We start from the raw sequence: 17,493 nt of genomic DNA, 5'->3' as shown, positions 1-17,493 counted from the left end.
TATCTCACTCCTCCCCTTGCTGCGTGTGCTCTCATGTTCCTCCACTCCTAGTCATTACTTTCAACCCTTCCCCCATTTATCCATTCAATGAGAACATTCCAGTGTGATCCGGTAAAATTTCGACCTAATGGTCTCGGCGGCGTGGCGCACGTGACTGCTCATAATGCGGCCTTTGTGTGCCCTTGTTTTTGTTGGCTTGCCTCCAATGCACGTCGGTACACATGTTGCTGGTAAACTTGTAGCAGGGGGGTAGTTTTCACAACAACCTAGTTAAACAAGACGTTTCACGTACGGACCTGGGAAAAATGACGGGTTACGGGGGAGTGTTCCTACACCGGTGATATAAACTAAATTTGTCATAAGTTAGAATCGCAGTGTTTTGAAAGGAAAACAATTCTGGGCCTTAAATATAAAGTGCCTTCTTCTGCCGTGTTCTTTTTACGATCTGTTATCGGCTGCATGTGTAAGGAAAAACCTGTCTTTACGATTCAGGTAATAAAATGATTGCAAAGTTAACATAACAGGTTTTTCCAAAATGCTGACATTTCTTGGAATCAACTTGAGTACTATCTGCTACTCAGACAACCCCTTCTCTGTTTGGTTGACAAGTTTCCGTTAAAAATACCCACCAAATTCTGAGTTTGGGTTCCCCGAGTCTCCGAAATGGCCATAACCTTTCAGATGACGTCTTTATCCCAATGGAACATTCTTCTTGAGAAAAGTAGTGTGGGCGTTGGACTAGATCATGCACCACCTTATTCATAACTTTTGTTGTTGTTGATTATTTGTTCTAGACTATTTTAGAGACCCTTGAATTGCCCATTCCATGTGTTTTGGAAAAAATACACAAAGGTGGTCAGTAGGGTAGTTTATATGCCTCATGACCACATCGTACAGATTCAAATCCCCTTCGGCATATCTCTAAGTGGCGTCTGCATGTTCTTCCTGTGGTAATGTGGCTTCTTCCAACATTCCAAAAACACGCATGTGATGTTCATTTCATTCTGCCCATCACTGTGAATGTGAGTGTTAATGATTGTTGTGTCATTGACCGCAGATCTTGCCCAGATTTAGCAACGATAGGATGTGGTTCCTTGGTGGTTACTGCAATTAGGATATCCGGTAAAAAAAAATTGGATGAACATCCCCTGAATTTGTTTTTAGTTTGCAATGTGGATGGGAATGATAACAAAGAACTCAGACTTGTCGGTTTTCGGTGTAGGTTGGCACTTGTCCATTTGTGGGTCTCTGAGAGTCAAAGCCCACGTCACGAGGCCTCACTGCAGTCACGCTATCATTTACATACGATCATGTATCAGCCCTGCCTGGATTATTTACGACCTCGAGGCTCGAAGCTACACCGAGACGGTGTTTACCTTTATTCCCGGTGTGACTTCATTTCAGCAGACTTTTCACATGGCACACATTTTCAAGGTTACTTTCTGCCTGCTCTAGATTCATTGAGAAAATGTTGGCTTTTTTTAAGCTGAAGGTCTTCTAGGGACCATTTGAACAAAGAATTTCAAAATGTTTTAGGTGTTTGTTTATTTGATTGATTGATGGACTACAATTGTTCAACTCAAGATAATGACTTTGATAACATCCCTTCTCGCAAATTACACTTTTTCTGTACTGCTAAAATGGCCAAAGTGGAATGATTACTTACAACCGTCAAATATTGGCTGGTACTTGGTATTCAAAAATCCGCTTTTGCTTAAAACCCTGGAAGCTATAGGTGTTGGTCCACATAACAGTTTGTTTGCAAAGTGACAACACCCATGTGAAGCGGTCTCAATAATTTACATCAATCCTATGGGGGGGAACCCGTTTAGGCAGGTCTCCCTCCAGAAATGACACTTTCCACTATATTCTTGAGTCCATTCAGATGTGCCAGTACCCAAAAATCTCCCAAATTGTATTCTTCCAAAATGAAGTCAGCAGCTTTGGCTAATTTCTTCTTGTTTCTTTTTACATAGCCTCGAAAGAACACCAATGGTCCCGCGAGCCACGTCCGGGCGCTCAGTCCTGTGATGAAGAGCAGCTCGTCGTCGTCCTCCTCTTCATCATCCTCGTCGTCGTCATCTTCATCGTCGTCCTCGTCCTCGTCTAGCTCTCCCTCGGAGAAGAGGACGCCGCGGCGGACGCACCTCCAGACGGAAGTTGTGCCCTTGGACAAGCAGGAAAAGGCCAATCGGATCATATCGGAGGCCATAGCTAAAGCCCGCCAGCGCGGCGAGAAGAACATCCCGAGGATCATGAGCCCGGAGAGCTTCCCCAGCTCGTCGTCCCAGCACAAAAGCCACACGGAGCATAAAGGAAACGGCAAAACGCGGTCCAAATTTAAAGCCTCCAGGAAGGCCTCCATCGTCCCTTCCTCCGCATCCAAACAGAAGCCCAAGATAGGGTACGTGCTTCTCTTCTTTTACTCCTTTGACCATCATAACATCAACATAGAGTCACGTCACTAATCCCCGATGTAAAAATGATGCAATGCTCTGGTTTCTGAATGAAAATGTTGGGAATCTACTCCGTGTGAAAAATGTACACAATGTACTCTGCATGTCAACAGTGTCCCCCTGCCATCTGGGCGGTCGCATTTACACGTCAACTCTGCTACGCTTCTTTTCCACTGGATTATCGTTGAGACAATATCAAATGCCTCTCTGCTTGATTTATAGTGTGGTGTGACAGTTTTAGCCTGTAATGAGTGTGAAAGGCACCGTATAGAACAGAACAAGCTTATATCTGGATTTTTACGAGACTGTATACGAAGCTACCCTATAATCATATCTGCTGCATATGGAGATTTACATTTGCTTCGGTGAGTTTACGATTGCTCAAAGTTCAGACTTTTACAGCGTGCCGTGACAATAAACCAGGCACGAGCCGTCGGGAAAGAAAACAAAAGCTGCATTCACAAGTGACGCTGGTTTGTCGTGTATACAAGCGAGTGAAATTTGCCTTCCCCATCTCCCTGCTGTACTGTTTGAGTGGGGCTTAATAGTTCCAGGCCGCACCCCGGCGCGTTTCCATTGGCAGCGCAGATGTGAAGTCTGAATCTGCTCATGAATGAATGAGTGAATGTGGTAGTGTTGTAGAATTTTCTCCTTGCGAGCGCATTTACGTCGCCCGTGTTCATTAGTCGAAGCGGGAATGCATCGCGAGCGAGACTGTCCCTTTTATCTCGGCCACTCGCGTGCTAATTTGGCGGCACCGCTTAAGCCACCTTTTCCTCAAATTTTTCAACGAAAGCACCGTTTGATCATTTATCTTAAAAGGCGAAATATTGCTCGATGAGATAGCTTAAGCGCTTTCCCTCCACAAGCACCCCTGCGCCGGAGTCGACCAACGGACCGTTTAATCAAATGCATTCCCAATTGGTCTAATTTCTGTCTTTCAAAAGGTAGCACCGATAAGCGTCCTTGTTGCGGGGTAATGAGCTGCATAACCCATTTTCTAGTCAGCGTAACCATGCATGGCCTACATTAGGAAAGAGCACACAGCCTGCGAATGAAGCTTTCTGTTCCAGGGCCGCCTTGTGTAAGAGTCATTATGACATCATGGGATTGTACCCATTTTTTCTCGTTGTTTTAAAACGTATAGAAAATGACACCTTTATGTTGTGGTGAATTTAGCCATAGTAATGCTCTCGTCGTAGCCTTCGCGACTTGTGAGTGCCTCTCGCTGTGAGCTGATGGCGAGTTCAGATGTACGAACTACTGGTGGGTGGGTGGGAAATGTTGCATTGAAGGCGCATAGACTCAGCGTTGGCGATTCGTCACAGGCGCAAATGACTTAAATTGCTTATTGTGTCACCACTTGAAAACAGCACAATACACAGCAAGCTACATTTTGTTGTTGTTTTAAATTATGGAGTTAATCCCGTTTGAGTGGTTCTGTTACGTTCGGTTTACCACAGTTGAGAAACGCCGCTGTAAATTCTCAACAGGACATACACGTGCTTTTATAGATTATTGTGGTTTTAATTAAGTTGGAAAAGTATTGAATGGAAGGTCATTGCAGTCACGTTTGTTAAAAAAGTATTTTTGGTCACAGGGAATTCATGTTGGGATAAGAGAAAGTGAGGCGGATCGTTTGTAGCGAGCGTAACATATCTAGCATGAGTGCCATGGGACAAGCACATTTTGAAATGTTCTCTGGAGAAGGTCAAGGTCTTGTTGTCGTTGCGTCACCGCTGACGTCCCGAAGCTATGATTGGAACAGCGGACAATCTCCAGCTAGCCGCTGCTGCCGCCGCTCAATGTGCTATCGCTAATGAAGAAAGCCTGCAAGGATGATGACAAGTAGCCCTGGAGGAGAGTCCTGCTCATTGGTACACACCATCCAGGCTCTCCCCATCAAATATTAAAGCATTTCAGCAGAGGGTGTGCTCTAGCCGCTCCTCCACTCTCGATTCTCCGGAAGCTCCCATGCGCTCACTCTTTATAACATTCCAAAAATGAGAATAGAGTTTCATATTTACTTGTCGCCGCAATCTTAAGAGTCCATGTAGATGGCACGCTACCATTTGTTTTGTTTACAAACATCAGTTTTGTTTCAACGTTAGCAAGACATACTGATGTCGGCAGTTCTTGCAGCTCTTCGCAAAAGACGTTTGAGAAACTTAGCTGAAAATTTGTGACAGCACATTTTAGATTTGAGTGCCACCGACTAAAATAAGTGAAGAATAATCCCTCGCGACCCCCTCAATGATATGAAAATTGCTTTCTACAAAGATTCATTATTTGGATTAAATTAATCGTCCAGCTCTAGTAGCAGGTTTCCCTGTTTTTTTTTTCTCATTCTAAATGAGTTGCCTTTTACCAACAAGGTAATTCTATTGAGCTTTTCGTTTCCTTTCTTTACAAAATGTGAACAGAACTGATCTTAAAACCACAGGGCGTACGTACTCAAGTGTGATTTTAAGTTAACATTCCATTAAAAAGAAGACCGCAAAAAACACACTCTCACCTATAATCTCTTATTGAAGATATTTATTTCTTTTTTGTCGACTGAAAGGAAGTAAATTCTCTTGGTTTCTAATGCTTGTGACTTCTTGTTTGAGTTCAACAAAAAGCAATTCAGAGTAGCTCCTGTCTGTCAGTATTTACCTCTGACATGCATCCATTAGTCAAGCAAAGCTTGCTGTTTTTTTATTGGAGGCTTGAGCGATTTCAGATTTCCGCAGGCTGGAACTTGATTTTCCATGCGCGCTACCTGCTGTAAAATAACTGCGTATAATTATCAGATGAGAGCATTGCGCCCCCGCCCCCTCCCTTTTTTATTTGTCTTTCTTGATTATAAATATGCTTCTTCCATCATGCTCGGAGCTGTTGAATTGTTGTTTCCTGTGTGCCGGCCTGTTTCCTAAATATGCTGATGCTTCAAAGAGCTCAGAGTCGTAGGGAAAAAAAAATACAACACAAAATGGTGCATGTGAAATCATTTACGTGAAAGAAAATGGAGGTTTTCCACCGCATACTATAGCACAGTATTGCTGCCATACAATTCTATTTTTGCTCCGGTATATCCGATTATTTTTTTTTGTTAATGACGTTATTTCTGTATATTAATCTTTTGCAGGGTGTGCTGTGTGTGTTGTATTGTTGCAACATGCATGTTTCATGCAACAAAAATCCAAATTTGGTCACCTTTTACTTTCTGGCCCCAAAAAAATTTTGTGTTCCTAATGAATATAGAAAATAGCAACTTGGAGACTGGTCTTGGGTCACATGACATTTGAGAAACGTTTCTATTGGCCGGTTGTAAAAGCAAGATTGTTGCCACCACCTTGTGTGCGTCATGAAATTGGAGCTTGTCACATAAACATATTTCTGCACTTCTCTCCCTGCCAAATGAACAGCAGTTCTGCTTGAAATTTCATTTTTATTTTATTTCATGCTAAATATACACTCTAAAGGATCTCGTCACTTTGATGCAGCTATCATTTTATTTATTTATTCATTAGAGAGAAAAGTGTGGCTCCGTTCTTTTCGAGACATTTGTCTAGTTTTTAGGATGAACGCAGCTTGGTGAGCTTGCTAAAACAAATACTCTCCACACACTCCTTTGAGTAATGTAGTTGTTTGTGTTTCAGCGAGGAGGACGAGGGACCTTTAAAGGAAGTAAATGAGCGGCTAAAAGAATGTGCAAACTAAAGAATCAATCTACCGTGTCAAAATGGACCGGAGTGAGAATACAGGTTGCCAGGAAGAAAGGGCACGAAGAGAGTTGTAAACTAAAATGTTGTCAGAAGAGTCACACAGTCGAGATATGGGTAAGAGGAACGCGGAAGGTGAGAGAGGAACTTATTAACTGATGCAGAAATTTGAAAATTAAATCATCAAGAAATTCAAATTAAGAAACAATTTACTTCGCATCACTTCCATGTGTCTCTTCAGTCTTCTGAGGAGTCTGATTCTCTGCAACCTTTGTGGGTGTCACAGGCCAGTAGACTTTGCGTCACCCTGACTTGGCACATTTCTCAACGCTCGGTGTCAAGGGCCCACAAACAAGCACGCGCTGGCTGGTCAGTGTTGCCTTTTGCACAGGAAGTGATGTCACCGGCGGGGCTGTAAAACCCCGGCTATCGAGGGCACGTTGCTTGGCAACCATAATGTGTCATTGTCAGAGGGTTTGTGAAATGTTATATCATGAGCATGGGAAGGGGAGGGGCCGACGGAAAGAGGAGGCAGCTCTTTATAGCACTGCACCGTGGCAGGACTAGGCTTTTTTTTTTTTTTTTGCCATAACCAGACAATCCAGTGACAATATTCTAGAGCCACCATATTGGGAGTGATTCCTGCAACCTTGGCTTGCAAAAGGGACACAGCAAAACGTGATAACAAATTAGCTATGTCAACCCCCCCATCCATGCAAACAGAAGCACATCAAACAACAAAAAGAACAGGCAGGTTCACATTTCCTCCTCTGTTGGTCTTTTGTTCGAGTTGACGTGTGGCAACACGGTGCAATTAACCCACACCATCCACCCCCACCATGCACACATGCGCACTAGAGGGGCTGAAATATTCGCCAGTGTCTCTGCCTTTTTTTATATAAGGTACTTTCCAGCCTTTTTTTATGTCAAGGTACCATTGTAAAAAAAAATAATAATAATCGGGATATGGCACACCACTAAGCAGAATCGTCTCAAGAAATCTATTGACAGAAATAATGATGGTCTTGTTTTAACAAAGCTATTTGATTTTTCTATTTGGTTGTATGAGGTGCAATAAGTGGAAACAGGTGAATTTGACTTTTGGGGAAGTACGGCGCTTTATTGCACCTTTGACACTGCCTGCAGAAGAACCTCTTTTTTTCCCACTTTTCTTTGCCAATAACCTGTTATTTTTCTCCCTTGAGCGGTTGTGCGAAGGCTGTTACATTTTCCCGAAAAAGGAAAAAGCGGTACTTAACTGAAGTGTGTTTTCTGACAAATACAAAGCTTGCGGAGGATCTGATAGTGAAAACAGTCTTTTAAATCTCGAGAGCTAGAGAATAGCTTGCCACTTAACGGATATAGCAATGAAGACATGGAAGGTCTTTTTTCTCATTACGGTTGTTGTTTTTCTTCCCTTAGGAAAATTGTCATCAAGATTGGAAAGAAGAAGAAGCGAAAGCCCGAGTCTTCTGAAGAGCAGTCGGATGATGACCCTCCGCCTCGACACACTTCCAGAGACTCGGTAAGAACTGAGATTATGATGAAAACCATTGCAGATGGGGCTATATTTTGTATAACCTGGTCCACTTTTAGTTTCCGTACACTTGATCCCTCCTTCTGTGGCTTCGAGTGGGGTTATAGACTGAAAACAAACTTTTGTCTGGTTGTTTTTTAATATTTTGGGTTCTAGCTATGCAGAAACAGAAATGTGGAAACCGTGCAAGCGTTTCTGTCTTAGTCTTAGAGATCTGAAAAACAGGACAACGTGACGGTTTCAAAATGCTCTGTTGCCGTCGTAGTTAGCCACTTTTTTTTTTTAATCCTATTGTATTTAGTTCCCTTTTCAGTTAATGTTACAAGAGTAGTTCCACATAAAGAACACAAGTGACTGAATTAATTTTCCATTAATGTCGGGAAATGATGCAGAAACTATGCTAATTGCTAAGCTAAACTAAGTGTTTGTAAAGCACTTTGCTTATGGTGAAATTATTGTATTGTATGTATTTCACATAAGACGGGGTTCAAATAAACCAATTGTTTAACATCGTAATCATTGATTTACGTCACATACGCTTACTTTTGATGCTATCAATGAAGTCAAAGCAATGACAACAGCACTTTCTCACAGAATGGAGGAAAGAATGTGCTGACAGTGGGATTTAGATGTTCAGCTTTTTTAATTTAGTTTTATTAATTAACCAAAGCAACCAACATGCAGTCTTTCAATGCAATCCCCCCCCCCCGACTTTTGCTACCCGAAGAACGAAAAGAAATCAGACTCATCTGTTGAATTTCGCAACATGATATGGTGTCATCTTCCTTTCATGACTTCCTCCTTATCTAAACATTTTCTACACATTGCTCGCAATGTCCCCAATCCAAATAAATAAATAAAAACATGTTTTAGGTCAATATTGTTGACACTATTGTTGAGTGCTAATTTGCATTTGCGTCGTTGTGAATGGACGACATTCTGCTCGACTCGGTCATTTTGTCACAGTCTGTGATGGGATTGACTTCTGGTCAGTTTAGTTGGAGATGTGAGGGGTTAATGTTTCCACAGAAGAATTTTATTGTTTCACCAACCTAATTAACTTTGTCTCAATGGCATTTCTTTTTAATTAACAACATATTATGAGCAGGGTCTTGCAACTTGCGTGATGATGCGGCAAACCGTCACCCACGCGTATGTTATTTATAAATATCACACCCAGGAAGGTTCTCAGGTACCTTTTTTTTGGTCACATTTATTGTTTATTCATAGTAACCTTGGGATTATGAGAAGCTAAGTTGTCACATGGTAAGAAAATATCAATATTGTTGTTCATTATATTGTTTATTATATACAGTGAAACCTCTGAAGTCCATCCAGGGACGCTGAGCCAAATAAAAAAAGCAATAAAAAGCTGTTCCAGGATCGAACTGTCTCCATTTTAAATTGAAGGCGAAATTCATAAGTACAATTTAACATTAAACAATTGTTAGACAAAACAAGTTAAACAGTATTGTAAACGCTAACAATTGATGTGCTAACAAATAGCAAGATCGATCGGTAACGGTTATACATCTTTATTTTCTTCCTTTTTTCTTTTAAGAAGAGACGCTCCAATCGTCAGGTGAAGAGGAAGAAATATGCCGAGGAGCTGGAGGCCAGACTGTCAGACGAGGATGGCAAAGTGATCGTCAAAGCCAAGAAGGCCAACGCGGTGGCCTCCAAGCAGCCTGCAGTGCAGCTCTTTGTGGTGAGCGCCTGTGACGTCTATCACCAAAACAATTATACTTTTTCACATTCCGAACTGTCATACAAGTGTAAAGATTAACTACCTTTGAGAGCAAAGTAAACTCAACTACTCCCCAGTTGATGTCAATTGCTAGAGGCAAGTAAATTTTGCGTGTGGCGCTTTTTAACATTTTAACCGTCACACGAATGTAAAATTTGGATAAGTACCAAAAATAAGTCAAACAATGCACTCTTTGACATGATGTGAGGGGAGCACATTGCTGATGGCAATCAACCTCAGGCACCCCATTTTAAAACTCGTAAACAATAAGTTGATCTCCGGAGATAAAGCTAGCGTAAAAATAACTCCACGCATCAATGACATAAGGTTCAAAGGGAGGAGTGAGCAAGTCAACTTGATAGTGAAACTAACTATTTGGGGAGTTTCTGCTTTTATTAGGAGCTCAATTCCATGGCACAATGTTACAACCCCCCATAAATTATTAATAGTCCAAAATCACAATTTCGCTCAAGGGTTTTTTACGACCGCCGTGATTTATGGCTGCTTCTAAGTGTAGATTCCCGATATAGAAACAAAGTCTCTCAGAAGTCCAGCATGAGCACTGACCGTTTTCTCTCGCCGTCATCTTTAGGAAAACCCCAGTGAAGAAGACGCCGCCGTGGTGGACAAAATCATGTCCTCTCGTGTTGTCAAGAAGGAGGTAGCCATCGCTTTTTCGCTCTTGACCCGCTGTGATGTGTTTGTTGTCCGTGCGGTAAATTGTAGATTTACTCTGTGTAGGTTTCCCCAGGCGTGCTGGTTGAAGTGGAAGAATTTTTTGTCAAGTACAAAAACTAGTAAGTTCTTCTTGTTGTTATTATTAGCCGATATGTAAAACAATCTTTTTATCATTGCTGTTCAATGAAGGGATTTTTTGTTTTGTGCCAATCTAATGTTCTTTAATCAAAAGGTGTGAACAAGTCCGATTTGAGATTTGTTTTCATTTCACTTCAAACGTGTTGCTTTAGGTGCATCGTATCCTTAATGTGATGAAACTAATAATCGGGATCGTGAGGATCTCATTGTGACATTTGTATCTAGTTTCATCTCTATAATTATGGCGTGTGTTTACGTGTGCGCGCAGCTCCTACCTCCACTGCGAGTGGGCCACGGAGGGCCATCTGGAAAAGGACAAGCGGATCCAGCAGAAGATCAAACGCTTCAAGATGAAACAGGCACAGCGGGCACTTTTCTTCGCCGACGTAAGGCGACATACACTCAAATGCGCGTGCGTGCGTTACCTGCTGCATGTTTGACTACAGTAGGAAGCAAGCGTGTGTAGGTTGAGAAGCATCTTCACTTGCTGGGTGGGCGGACACATCTGTGTTTGCCTGTTGACTCCAGATGGCGAGTAGGCGCTGCGGTTGATTCGATCCCTTTGTCTCCCTCTTGTGATTCCCAGATGGAAGAAGAGCTCTTCAACCCGGACTATGTCGAGGTGGACCGTGTGCTCGAGGTGTCGTATTGCGAAGACAAAGACACAGGAGAGGTAAAGTGAGTCTTTAAAAAAAGTATTTGGAGAAATTAAATAGTCGTACCAGTAAACTGGGCCAACTACTGCTAAGGAGGATGTACTTAATGTAGTATCGGTGGCTGGTATCGGCAGCCCCCACGAGTACATCCATCCATCCATCCATCCATTTTCTGTACCGCGTAGTCCCCACGGGGGTCGCGGGCGTGCTGGAGCCTATCCCAGCCGTCATCGGGCAGTAGGCGGGGGACACCCTGAACCGGTTGCCAGCCAATCGCAGGGCACACAGAGACAAACAACCATACGCACTCGCACTCACACCTAGGGACAATTTGGAGTGCTCAATCGGCCTACCAAGCATGTTTTTGGGTTGTGGGAGGAAACCGGAGTGCCCGGAGAAAACCCACGCGGGCCCGGGGAGAACATGCAAACTCCACACAGGGAGGGCCGGAGGTGGAATCGAACCCGCACCCGCCTAACTGTGAGGCGGACATGCTACCCAGTGCGCCACCGAGCCGCCCCCCACGAGTACAGATAACTTAAAATACTGCTCGTATCGGTATTCTCGCACGGCCAGTCAGCACCTATCTATTCATCGAGTTGTCATGATAGGAAATATTCACACTCTTCTATCTGTATTTAGCCGTCACCTCTGCCAGTTTTATCTTCGACATCTTTGTGGCTTATATCCTCTCTACTCAAGCACCGTCTTTTGTGCTTGACGAGAGAGGCCCAAGGCCACGCTAATGGGCTCCCTGACGGGCCTTTTTGTCAGCACGATGAAAGCGCTCACTTTCCTGCGTGTCTGCTGGTAGGAAGTGGTCTACTACCTGGTGAAGTGGTGCTCCCTGCCCTACGAGGACAGCACCTGGGAGCTGAAGGACGACGTGGATCAGAGCAAAATAGAGGAGTTCGAGCAGCTGCAGGCGGCCAAGCCGGACTCGCGCAGAGTGGTGAGACAGCTTGCATGATTTTTGGATCAATTCAAGGGAACATCGGTTTGGGCTTCTATTTGGATAGCTTATTATAAGACTTTCTTTATCAGGCTGCAATTAATTACAAGTAATCTGACTTGGACCGTTTGCAGTTTATTTTAATATATTGTCCATTATTCAAATCTCTTACATCATTCTAAATCTTCAAAGGTTTTATGCCATGCCAAAGTAAAGAAATAGCATTATGCGTTGCAATGCAACCCCCTGCAGGATCGGCCCCCAGCCAACCTATGGAAGAAGAGGGATCAATCGCGGCAATACAGGAACGGCAACAGCCTCAGGGACTACCAGCTGGAGGGGGTCAACTGGCTGCTCTTTAACTGGTACAACAGGTCAGTTTCAAGCGTCAGACTGTTTACACACTTCAGTAGATGCTGCTGTTTTGGTTAGGGTTAGGGTTAAATGGAAAAGTTGTACCAAAATGTCTAAGTTCTATTTAGAGAAAAGAAGCCCACCCAGATAGTATACATATCAACATTTTGCTGGTTGCCAACATTTGAAAATAGTGTCAAAAAATATATGATTAATTTGCCTGCCATGATTGTATTGCCTGTGTGTGGGCCCTAACCTTGTGATTTGGCTCACCGTCCAAATCCTCAAAACAAATAAATCCCAAGGAACTCCTATATAAACATTGGAACTCACACCATATATACTGACAATAAACATTTGTTGTTGCTTGAATTTAATATTGCTTGCAGAGAACTGAATTGACTCCTGCTAGGGAAAATGTTGACGTAGACATCCCATTGAATATAGATTCAGACATCTGATAATAAATATTAAATTACATTTTCTGTTGGGTTGTTGCTGCACCGTGTCCCCGCTCTCATTTAGGAACTGCGGCATTTCCTCATTTCCGTATCATGCTTTTTCAGTTTTCGCCCACTGTCGAAAAAGGAAGCCGGCGCAACACACCTGGAGCACACACTCCATTATGCTTGCGTTACAATTGAGCGCACAGGAGCATTGCGTTCCCACGCGCAGCCATTTGTCAGCAGCAGGGAGGCTGCTTGAGTAGTGTGTTAGCCCCATCCTCTGGATAGCTGTGTAAATGCTACATAAAGGAGCTTGTGATTATTTATGCTCCTCTCTTTAATCTTTTAATATCATCGGCTTTGTTGTTATTTTTAACTCCTGATGTGTTGTAATACAATAATCCTACACTCACTTCGTCTTTCTTATTGGAATGGTTTATGGAATGATTTCTATTGATAATTGGAGCAAATGATTTTACGCTATGCTAACAAACGCTGACAAGCCTTTCACGTCATCCGAAGGCGAAACTGCATACTGGCTGACGAGATGGGCCTGGGCAAGACCATCCAGTCCATCACCTTCCTGGAGGAGATCTACCGCGTGGGCATCAAGACGCCTTTCCTCATCATCGCCCCGCTGTCCACCATCGCCAACTGGGAGCGCGAGTTCCGCACGTGGACGCACCTGAACGTCATCGTGTACCACGGCAGTGTTGTCAGCAGGCAGATGCTGCAGCAGTACGAGATGTACTTCAGGGACGCGCAGGTAATTATGAGCGCTGTTTAAGGATGTCGCTTGCATACCAGATGGCTTGGAAGCTGGTAACATTTTTACAGTTTTTCCACAACTTTTTCACTCAAACGACCTTGAAGTGAGTCAAATGGACCAACAATCACTTGCAGTGAAAAGCAAGCAAACAAAACAAATGATTTCATGTGTTCTATGGTGTGCCTGAATATATTCTTATGGGCCTCTGTGACCAGTTCAGGGTGGATTAAGGTGATTATGCTGCTGACACACCTCAGACTGGCACTTGCCCAGCATTTGAGCTGCGACAATGTCAGTCTTGTAATGGCTTAGCATTCCCGGTAACAGAGAAAGATGTTGAGGAGCAGTGATGTCAGCACAGCCTCTGGCGGGGAGGGATGGAGGAGGGTACTCACTCAGCCCCTCTCGGGCTTGTCTGATGTGCGAAGGAGGCTGATGTATAATCGTGTGGGACTCCGGAGGCCGGTTGTCAAGGCGATGGTAACAAATGCAGAGGCGGAATGAGTCGATGGTTACCGTGCGTGCTGACAAATAAACAATCCTGTAGGTGGAAAGAGGATAGGTGGGGGGGTTAAGTCTCTCCTGTGGCCAAAATAGAATTGAAATATGTCAAATTAGCTTCCAACTAAAAGGGATGACTGCTCCTATCTAATGTTTTCTTTTGTTGCTTTAAGGGTCGCGTGTTGCGAGGCGCCTACAAGTTCCAGGCGGTCATCACCACATTCGAGATGATCCTGGGAGGCTGTCCGGAGCTCAATGCCATCGAGTGGCGCTGTGTCATCATCGACGAAGCGCACCGCCTCAAGAACAAGAACTGCAAGCTGCTGGAAGGCTTCAAGCTCATGAGCCTGGTAGGCCGCTCTTTCCATGTGACTTCCTTTCACCTTATCACATCAACCAAAAAGCAACAGAGTTAACTGTTGAGAATGTACATCTCGTTCAGGCTACTTGGTACATTACGGCTAAGTCATCCCTAACATATGTTTGCGGCTTTGCATCTGTGTTTGTCAGGAGCACAAGGTCCTGCTGACGGGCACTCCTCTCCAAAACACAGTGGAGGAACTCTTCAGCCTATTGCACTTCCTGGAGCCGGCACGTTTCCCGTCGGAAAACACCTTCATGCAGGAGTTTGGAGACCTCAAGACTGAAGAACAGGTGAGCTCGGGATTTCAGTGCCTAGACGGCCACCACTTTGATGTTAATGTCAACCAGTCCAGACGAGAATATGGAGCTTATGTCTAACTAGGTCACGGTGTTATGTTGTAACCAACACACTACTGACGTCTGTATCAACACAGTGTGTCCGAATGGAATTAAAGCTGAAAGGAGCCGTGGATGATCTCACTATAAACATTCATATCCTATTAGGAGTCTTGACCAAATAAACCCTGATTGGAAGCAGAATAGGAAATGGCTGTTTGAAATCTACAGTAAATGGCCAACTTCCTGTTCAATCCCATCATCACACTGTAACGGCAACTGAGGCAATGGAAACATTTCTATATATGTAGGCTGACTGTCCAAATTTACAATACCATAACAATTATTAAGGTTTTGTGATTGTGACAGTTAGGCCCCGAGACCGGATTAATTTCCATTATTTTAAATCAAATAAAAATGTAATTGCACTGTATTTCCATCACCCAGATTATAGTGAGGCCTTCTTAAAGCTCCTGTTAATAGACAAATGTGTGTGTGGGTGGGGGGAGTACCTCATGAAATTAGTAATTAGCGAACTTAACTGAATATTGATTTTGGTCAGGGAGATCCGTCTGTTGGCCGTTCCCGCCAGGCTTTTTTAAAATTGATCACTTCATAAGACTTGTTTATATGCATGTTGGTGACGATGTGTGTGTGTGTGTGTGTGTGTGTGTGTGTGTGTGTGTGTGTGTGTGTGTGTGTGTGTGTGTGTGTGTGTGTGTGTGTGTGTGTGTGTGTGTGTGTGTGTGTGTGTGTGTGTGTGTGTGTGTGTGTGTGTGTGTGTGTGTGTGTGTGTGTGTGTGTGTGTGTGTGTGTGTGTGTGTGGTGTGTGTGTGTGTGTGTGTGTGTGTGTGTGTGTGTGTGTGTGTGTGTGTGTGTGTGTGTGTGTGTGTGTGTGTGTGTGTGTGTGTGTGTGTGTGTGTGTGTGTGTGTGTGTGTGTGTGTGTGTGTGTGTGTGTGTGTGTGTGTGCGTGTGTGTGCGTGTGTGTGCGTGTGTGTGCGTGTGTGTGCGTGTGTGTGCGTGTGTGTGCGTGTGTGTGCGTGTGTGTGTGTGTGCATGTGTGTGTCTCGAATAGTTTCTGGAAAGTGGAAAAACAGGTCTCATATGTTGTTGAGCTAACAGCAGACAGCAGTGAACATTTTCGCTCCTGTGTGTTTTCCCCCCTTTCAGTCAATTATTTGCGTGGCTTTTGTTTGCGATCGAGACTGAGCTTCTGCACAATAAGTCAAAGTCAAAGTCTGCTTTATTGTCAATTTCTTCACATGCCAAGACACACAAAGAAATCGAAATTACGTTCCCACTATCCCACGGTGACAAGACATAGTACACAATATACATACAAGTAAACAACACAAAGAAATAAAAACAAGAAGGCACAAACAATGAATAAATAAGAGTGATGAATAAATAATAAATAAACAAACACATAACACACACATCACAGTGCAGTCATACCTTTTTCTCACTTTTCTTATTACTTTTATATTACAGTGAACAGATGTAATTTATTAAACAAAAATCTGAATTAAAGTGAAATGTTGACAGTTTAATCAGGACTACTGTCCAAATTTGGTCTGTAAATATATCATTGCCATGTTTCTTTGGGGGTGGTCAACAGGTCCAGAAGCTGCAGGGCATCCTTAAGCCGATGATGCTGCGGCGCTTGAAGGAAGATGTGGAGAAGAAGCTGGCGCCCAAAGAGGAGACCATCATCGAGGTGGAGCTCACCAACATTCAAAAGAAGTACTATCGTGCCATCCTGGAGAAGAACTTCTCCTTCCTGGCCAAGGGAGCGGGCCAGGCAAACATGCCCAACCTGGTGAACACTATGATGGAATTGAGGAAGTGCTGCAACCACCCCTACCTCATCAAAGGTAAGACTGAATCCCACAAAAGAAGTTCTACACATCATCTGGGCCCTACAGCTAATGCTATTTGTGTTCTTTTCAGGGGCAGAAGAGAAAATCCTGGAGGACTTCAGGGAGGTTTATAGCCCGGCTGCCTTGGACTTCCACTTGCAAGCCATGGTGCAGTCTGCCGGGAAGCTGGTCCTCATCGACAAACTGCTGCCCAAGATGAAAGCCGGCGGGCACAAGGTGCTCATTTTCTCCCAAATGGTGCGCTGCTTGGACATCTTGGAAGACTACCTCATACAGAGAAGGTACCTGCTCAGAGACACCATTTCGCAGCTCAAGGAATCAAATGACTTAACCCACCTAATTGACCCTTCGCAGGTACTTGTACGAGCGGATAGACGGTCGCGTTCGTGGAAACTTGCGACAGGCGGCCATCGACCGCTTCAGCAAGCCCGACTCGGACCGCTTCGTGTTTCTACTGTGCACGCGAGCCGGTGGCCTGGGGATCAACCTCACGGCGGCGGACACCTGCATCATTTTTGACTCCGACTGGAACCCGCAGAACGACCTCCAGGTAGCGCTTGCGTGGAAACACATGATATCAAATCATGTTATGCAAATGTTTTTTTTTATTTAGCTATTGAAATAGTGGATACTCATGACTCTAAGAATGGTTTTGAATTCTATTAAGAGAATAATTCAAATATTTTTAAGCAAATCTTCCTGTGATTCAGGTCAACAATCATTCACCTCTTTACAAGCGACCAAATGTCTTGCAACTCCTTTGTGCCTAAAGGGGAGGTTTGTTCAAAAAACATTCAAATTTAATTGATGACATGGAAATATGATGCATGTCATTTGCATCGACTATTGAACTCAGGAAAATCTGAGAAAAATATTTGTTGCGTAATAATCTGGGAAATGGTGTATTCTTTAAATAATGTGACCTATAACAATCATATCAGAGCTTTCATGCTGGTCCCCATTTATGGGTATGCG

At 43.7% G+C, this 17,493-nt stretch overlaps 1 protein-coding gene and 1 long non-coding RNA gene across 10 annotated transcripts in view; one reads left to right on the top strand and one right to left on the bottom strand.

Annotated features, from left to right (window-relative positions):
- The window catches only part of chd9 (chromodomain helicase DNA binding protein 9), a 44,176-nt gene that overhangs the window by 14,084 nt on the left and 12,599 nt on the right, over positions 1 to 17,493 (top strand). For 8 of the 9 annotated variants that reach the window (XM_037248453.1, XM_037248451.1, XM_037248448.1 and 5 more), the window contains 15 exons: positions 1,977 to 2,404; positions 7,583 to 7,685; positions 9,259 to 9,405; positions 10,037 to 10,105; positions 10,186 to 10,241; positions 10,529 to 10,646; positions 10,847 to 10,933; positions 11,731 to 11,868; positions 12,121 to 12,242; positions 13,191 to 13,434; positions 14,112 to 14,288; positions 14,449 to 14,592; positions 16,257 to 16,512; positions 16,589 to 16,799; positions 16,873 to 17,068. In XM_037248453.1, coding sequence (XP_037104348.1) covers positions 1,977 to 2,404; positions 7,583 to 7,685; positions 9,259 to 9,405; positions 10,037 to 10,105; positions 10,186 to 10,241; positions 10,529 to 10,646; positions 10,847 to 10,933; positions 11,731 to 11,868; positions 12,121 to 12,242; positions 13,191 to 13,434; positions 14,112 to 14,288; positions 14,449 to 14,592; positions 16,257 to 16,512; positions 16,589 to 16,799; positions 16,873 to 17,068 — 2,496 coding nt within the window. The remainder of the gene's footprint in view (positions 1 to 1,976; positions 2,405 to 7,582; positions 7,686 to 9,258; positions 9,406 to 10,036; positions 10,106 to 10,185; positions 10,242 to 10,528; positions 10,647 to 10,846; positions 10,934 to 11,730; positions 11,869 to 12,120; positions 12,243 to 13,190; positions 13,435 to 14,111; positions 14,289 to 14,448; positions 14,593 to 16,256; positions 16,513 to 16,588; positions 16,800 to 16,872; positions 17,069 to 17,493) is intronic. The other variant, XM_037248449.1, reaches the window with a different exon arrangement.
- On the bottom strand, positions 16,164 to 16,964 carry LOC119121067. The gene is made up of 2 exons (XR_005097611.1): positions 16,877 to 16,964; positions 16,164 to 16,803 (listed from the first exon to the last, which is right to left on the bottom strand). It is a non-coding gene; the product is annotated as an uncharacterized LOC119121067 (long non-coding RNA).

The sequence above is a fragment of the Syngnathus acus genome, chromosome 3, assembly GCF_901709675.1.
Source record: "Syngnathus acus chromosome 3, fSynAcu1.2, whole genome shotgun sequence".
NCBI lineage: Eukaryota > Metazoa > Chordata > Actinopteri > Syngnathiformes > Syngnathidae > Syngnathus > Syngnathus acus.
The sequence above is the reverse complement of the archived record's forward strand: the minus strand, read 5'-3'. Positions and strand labels throughout refer to the sequence as shown.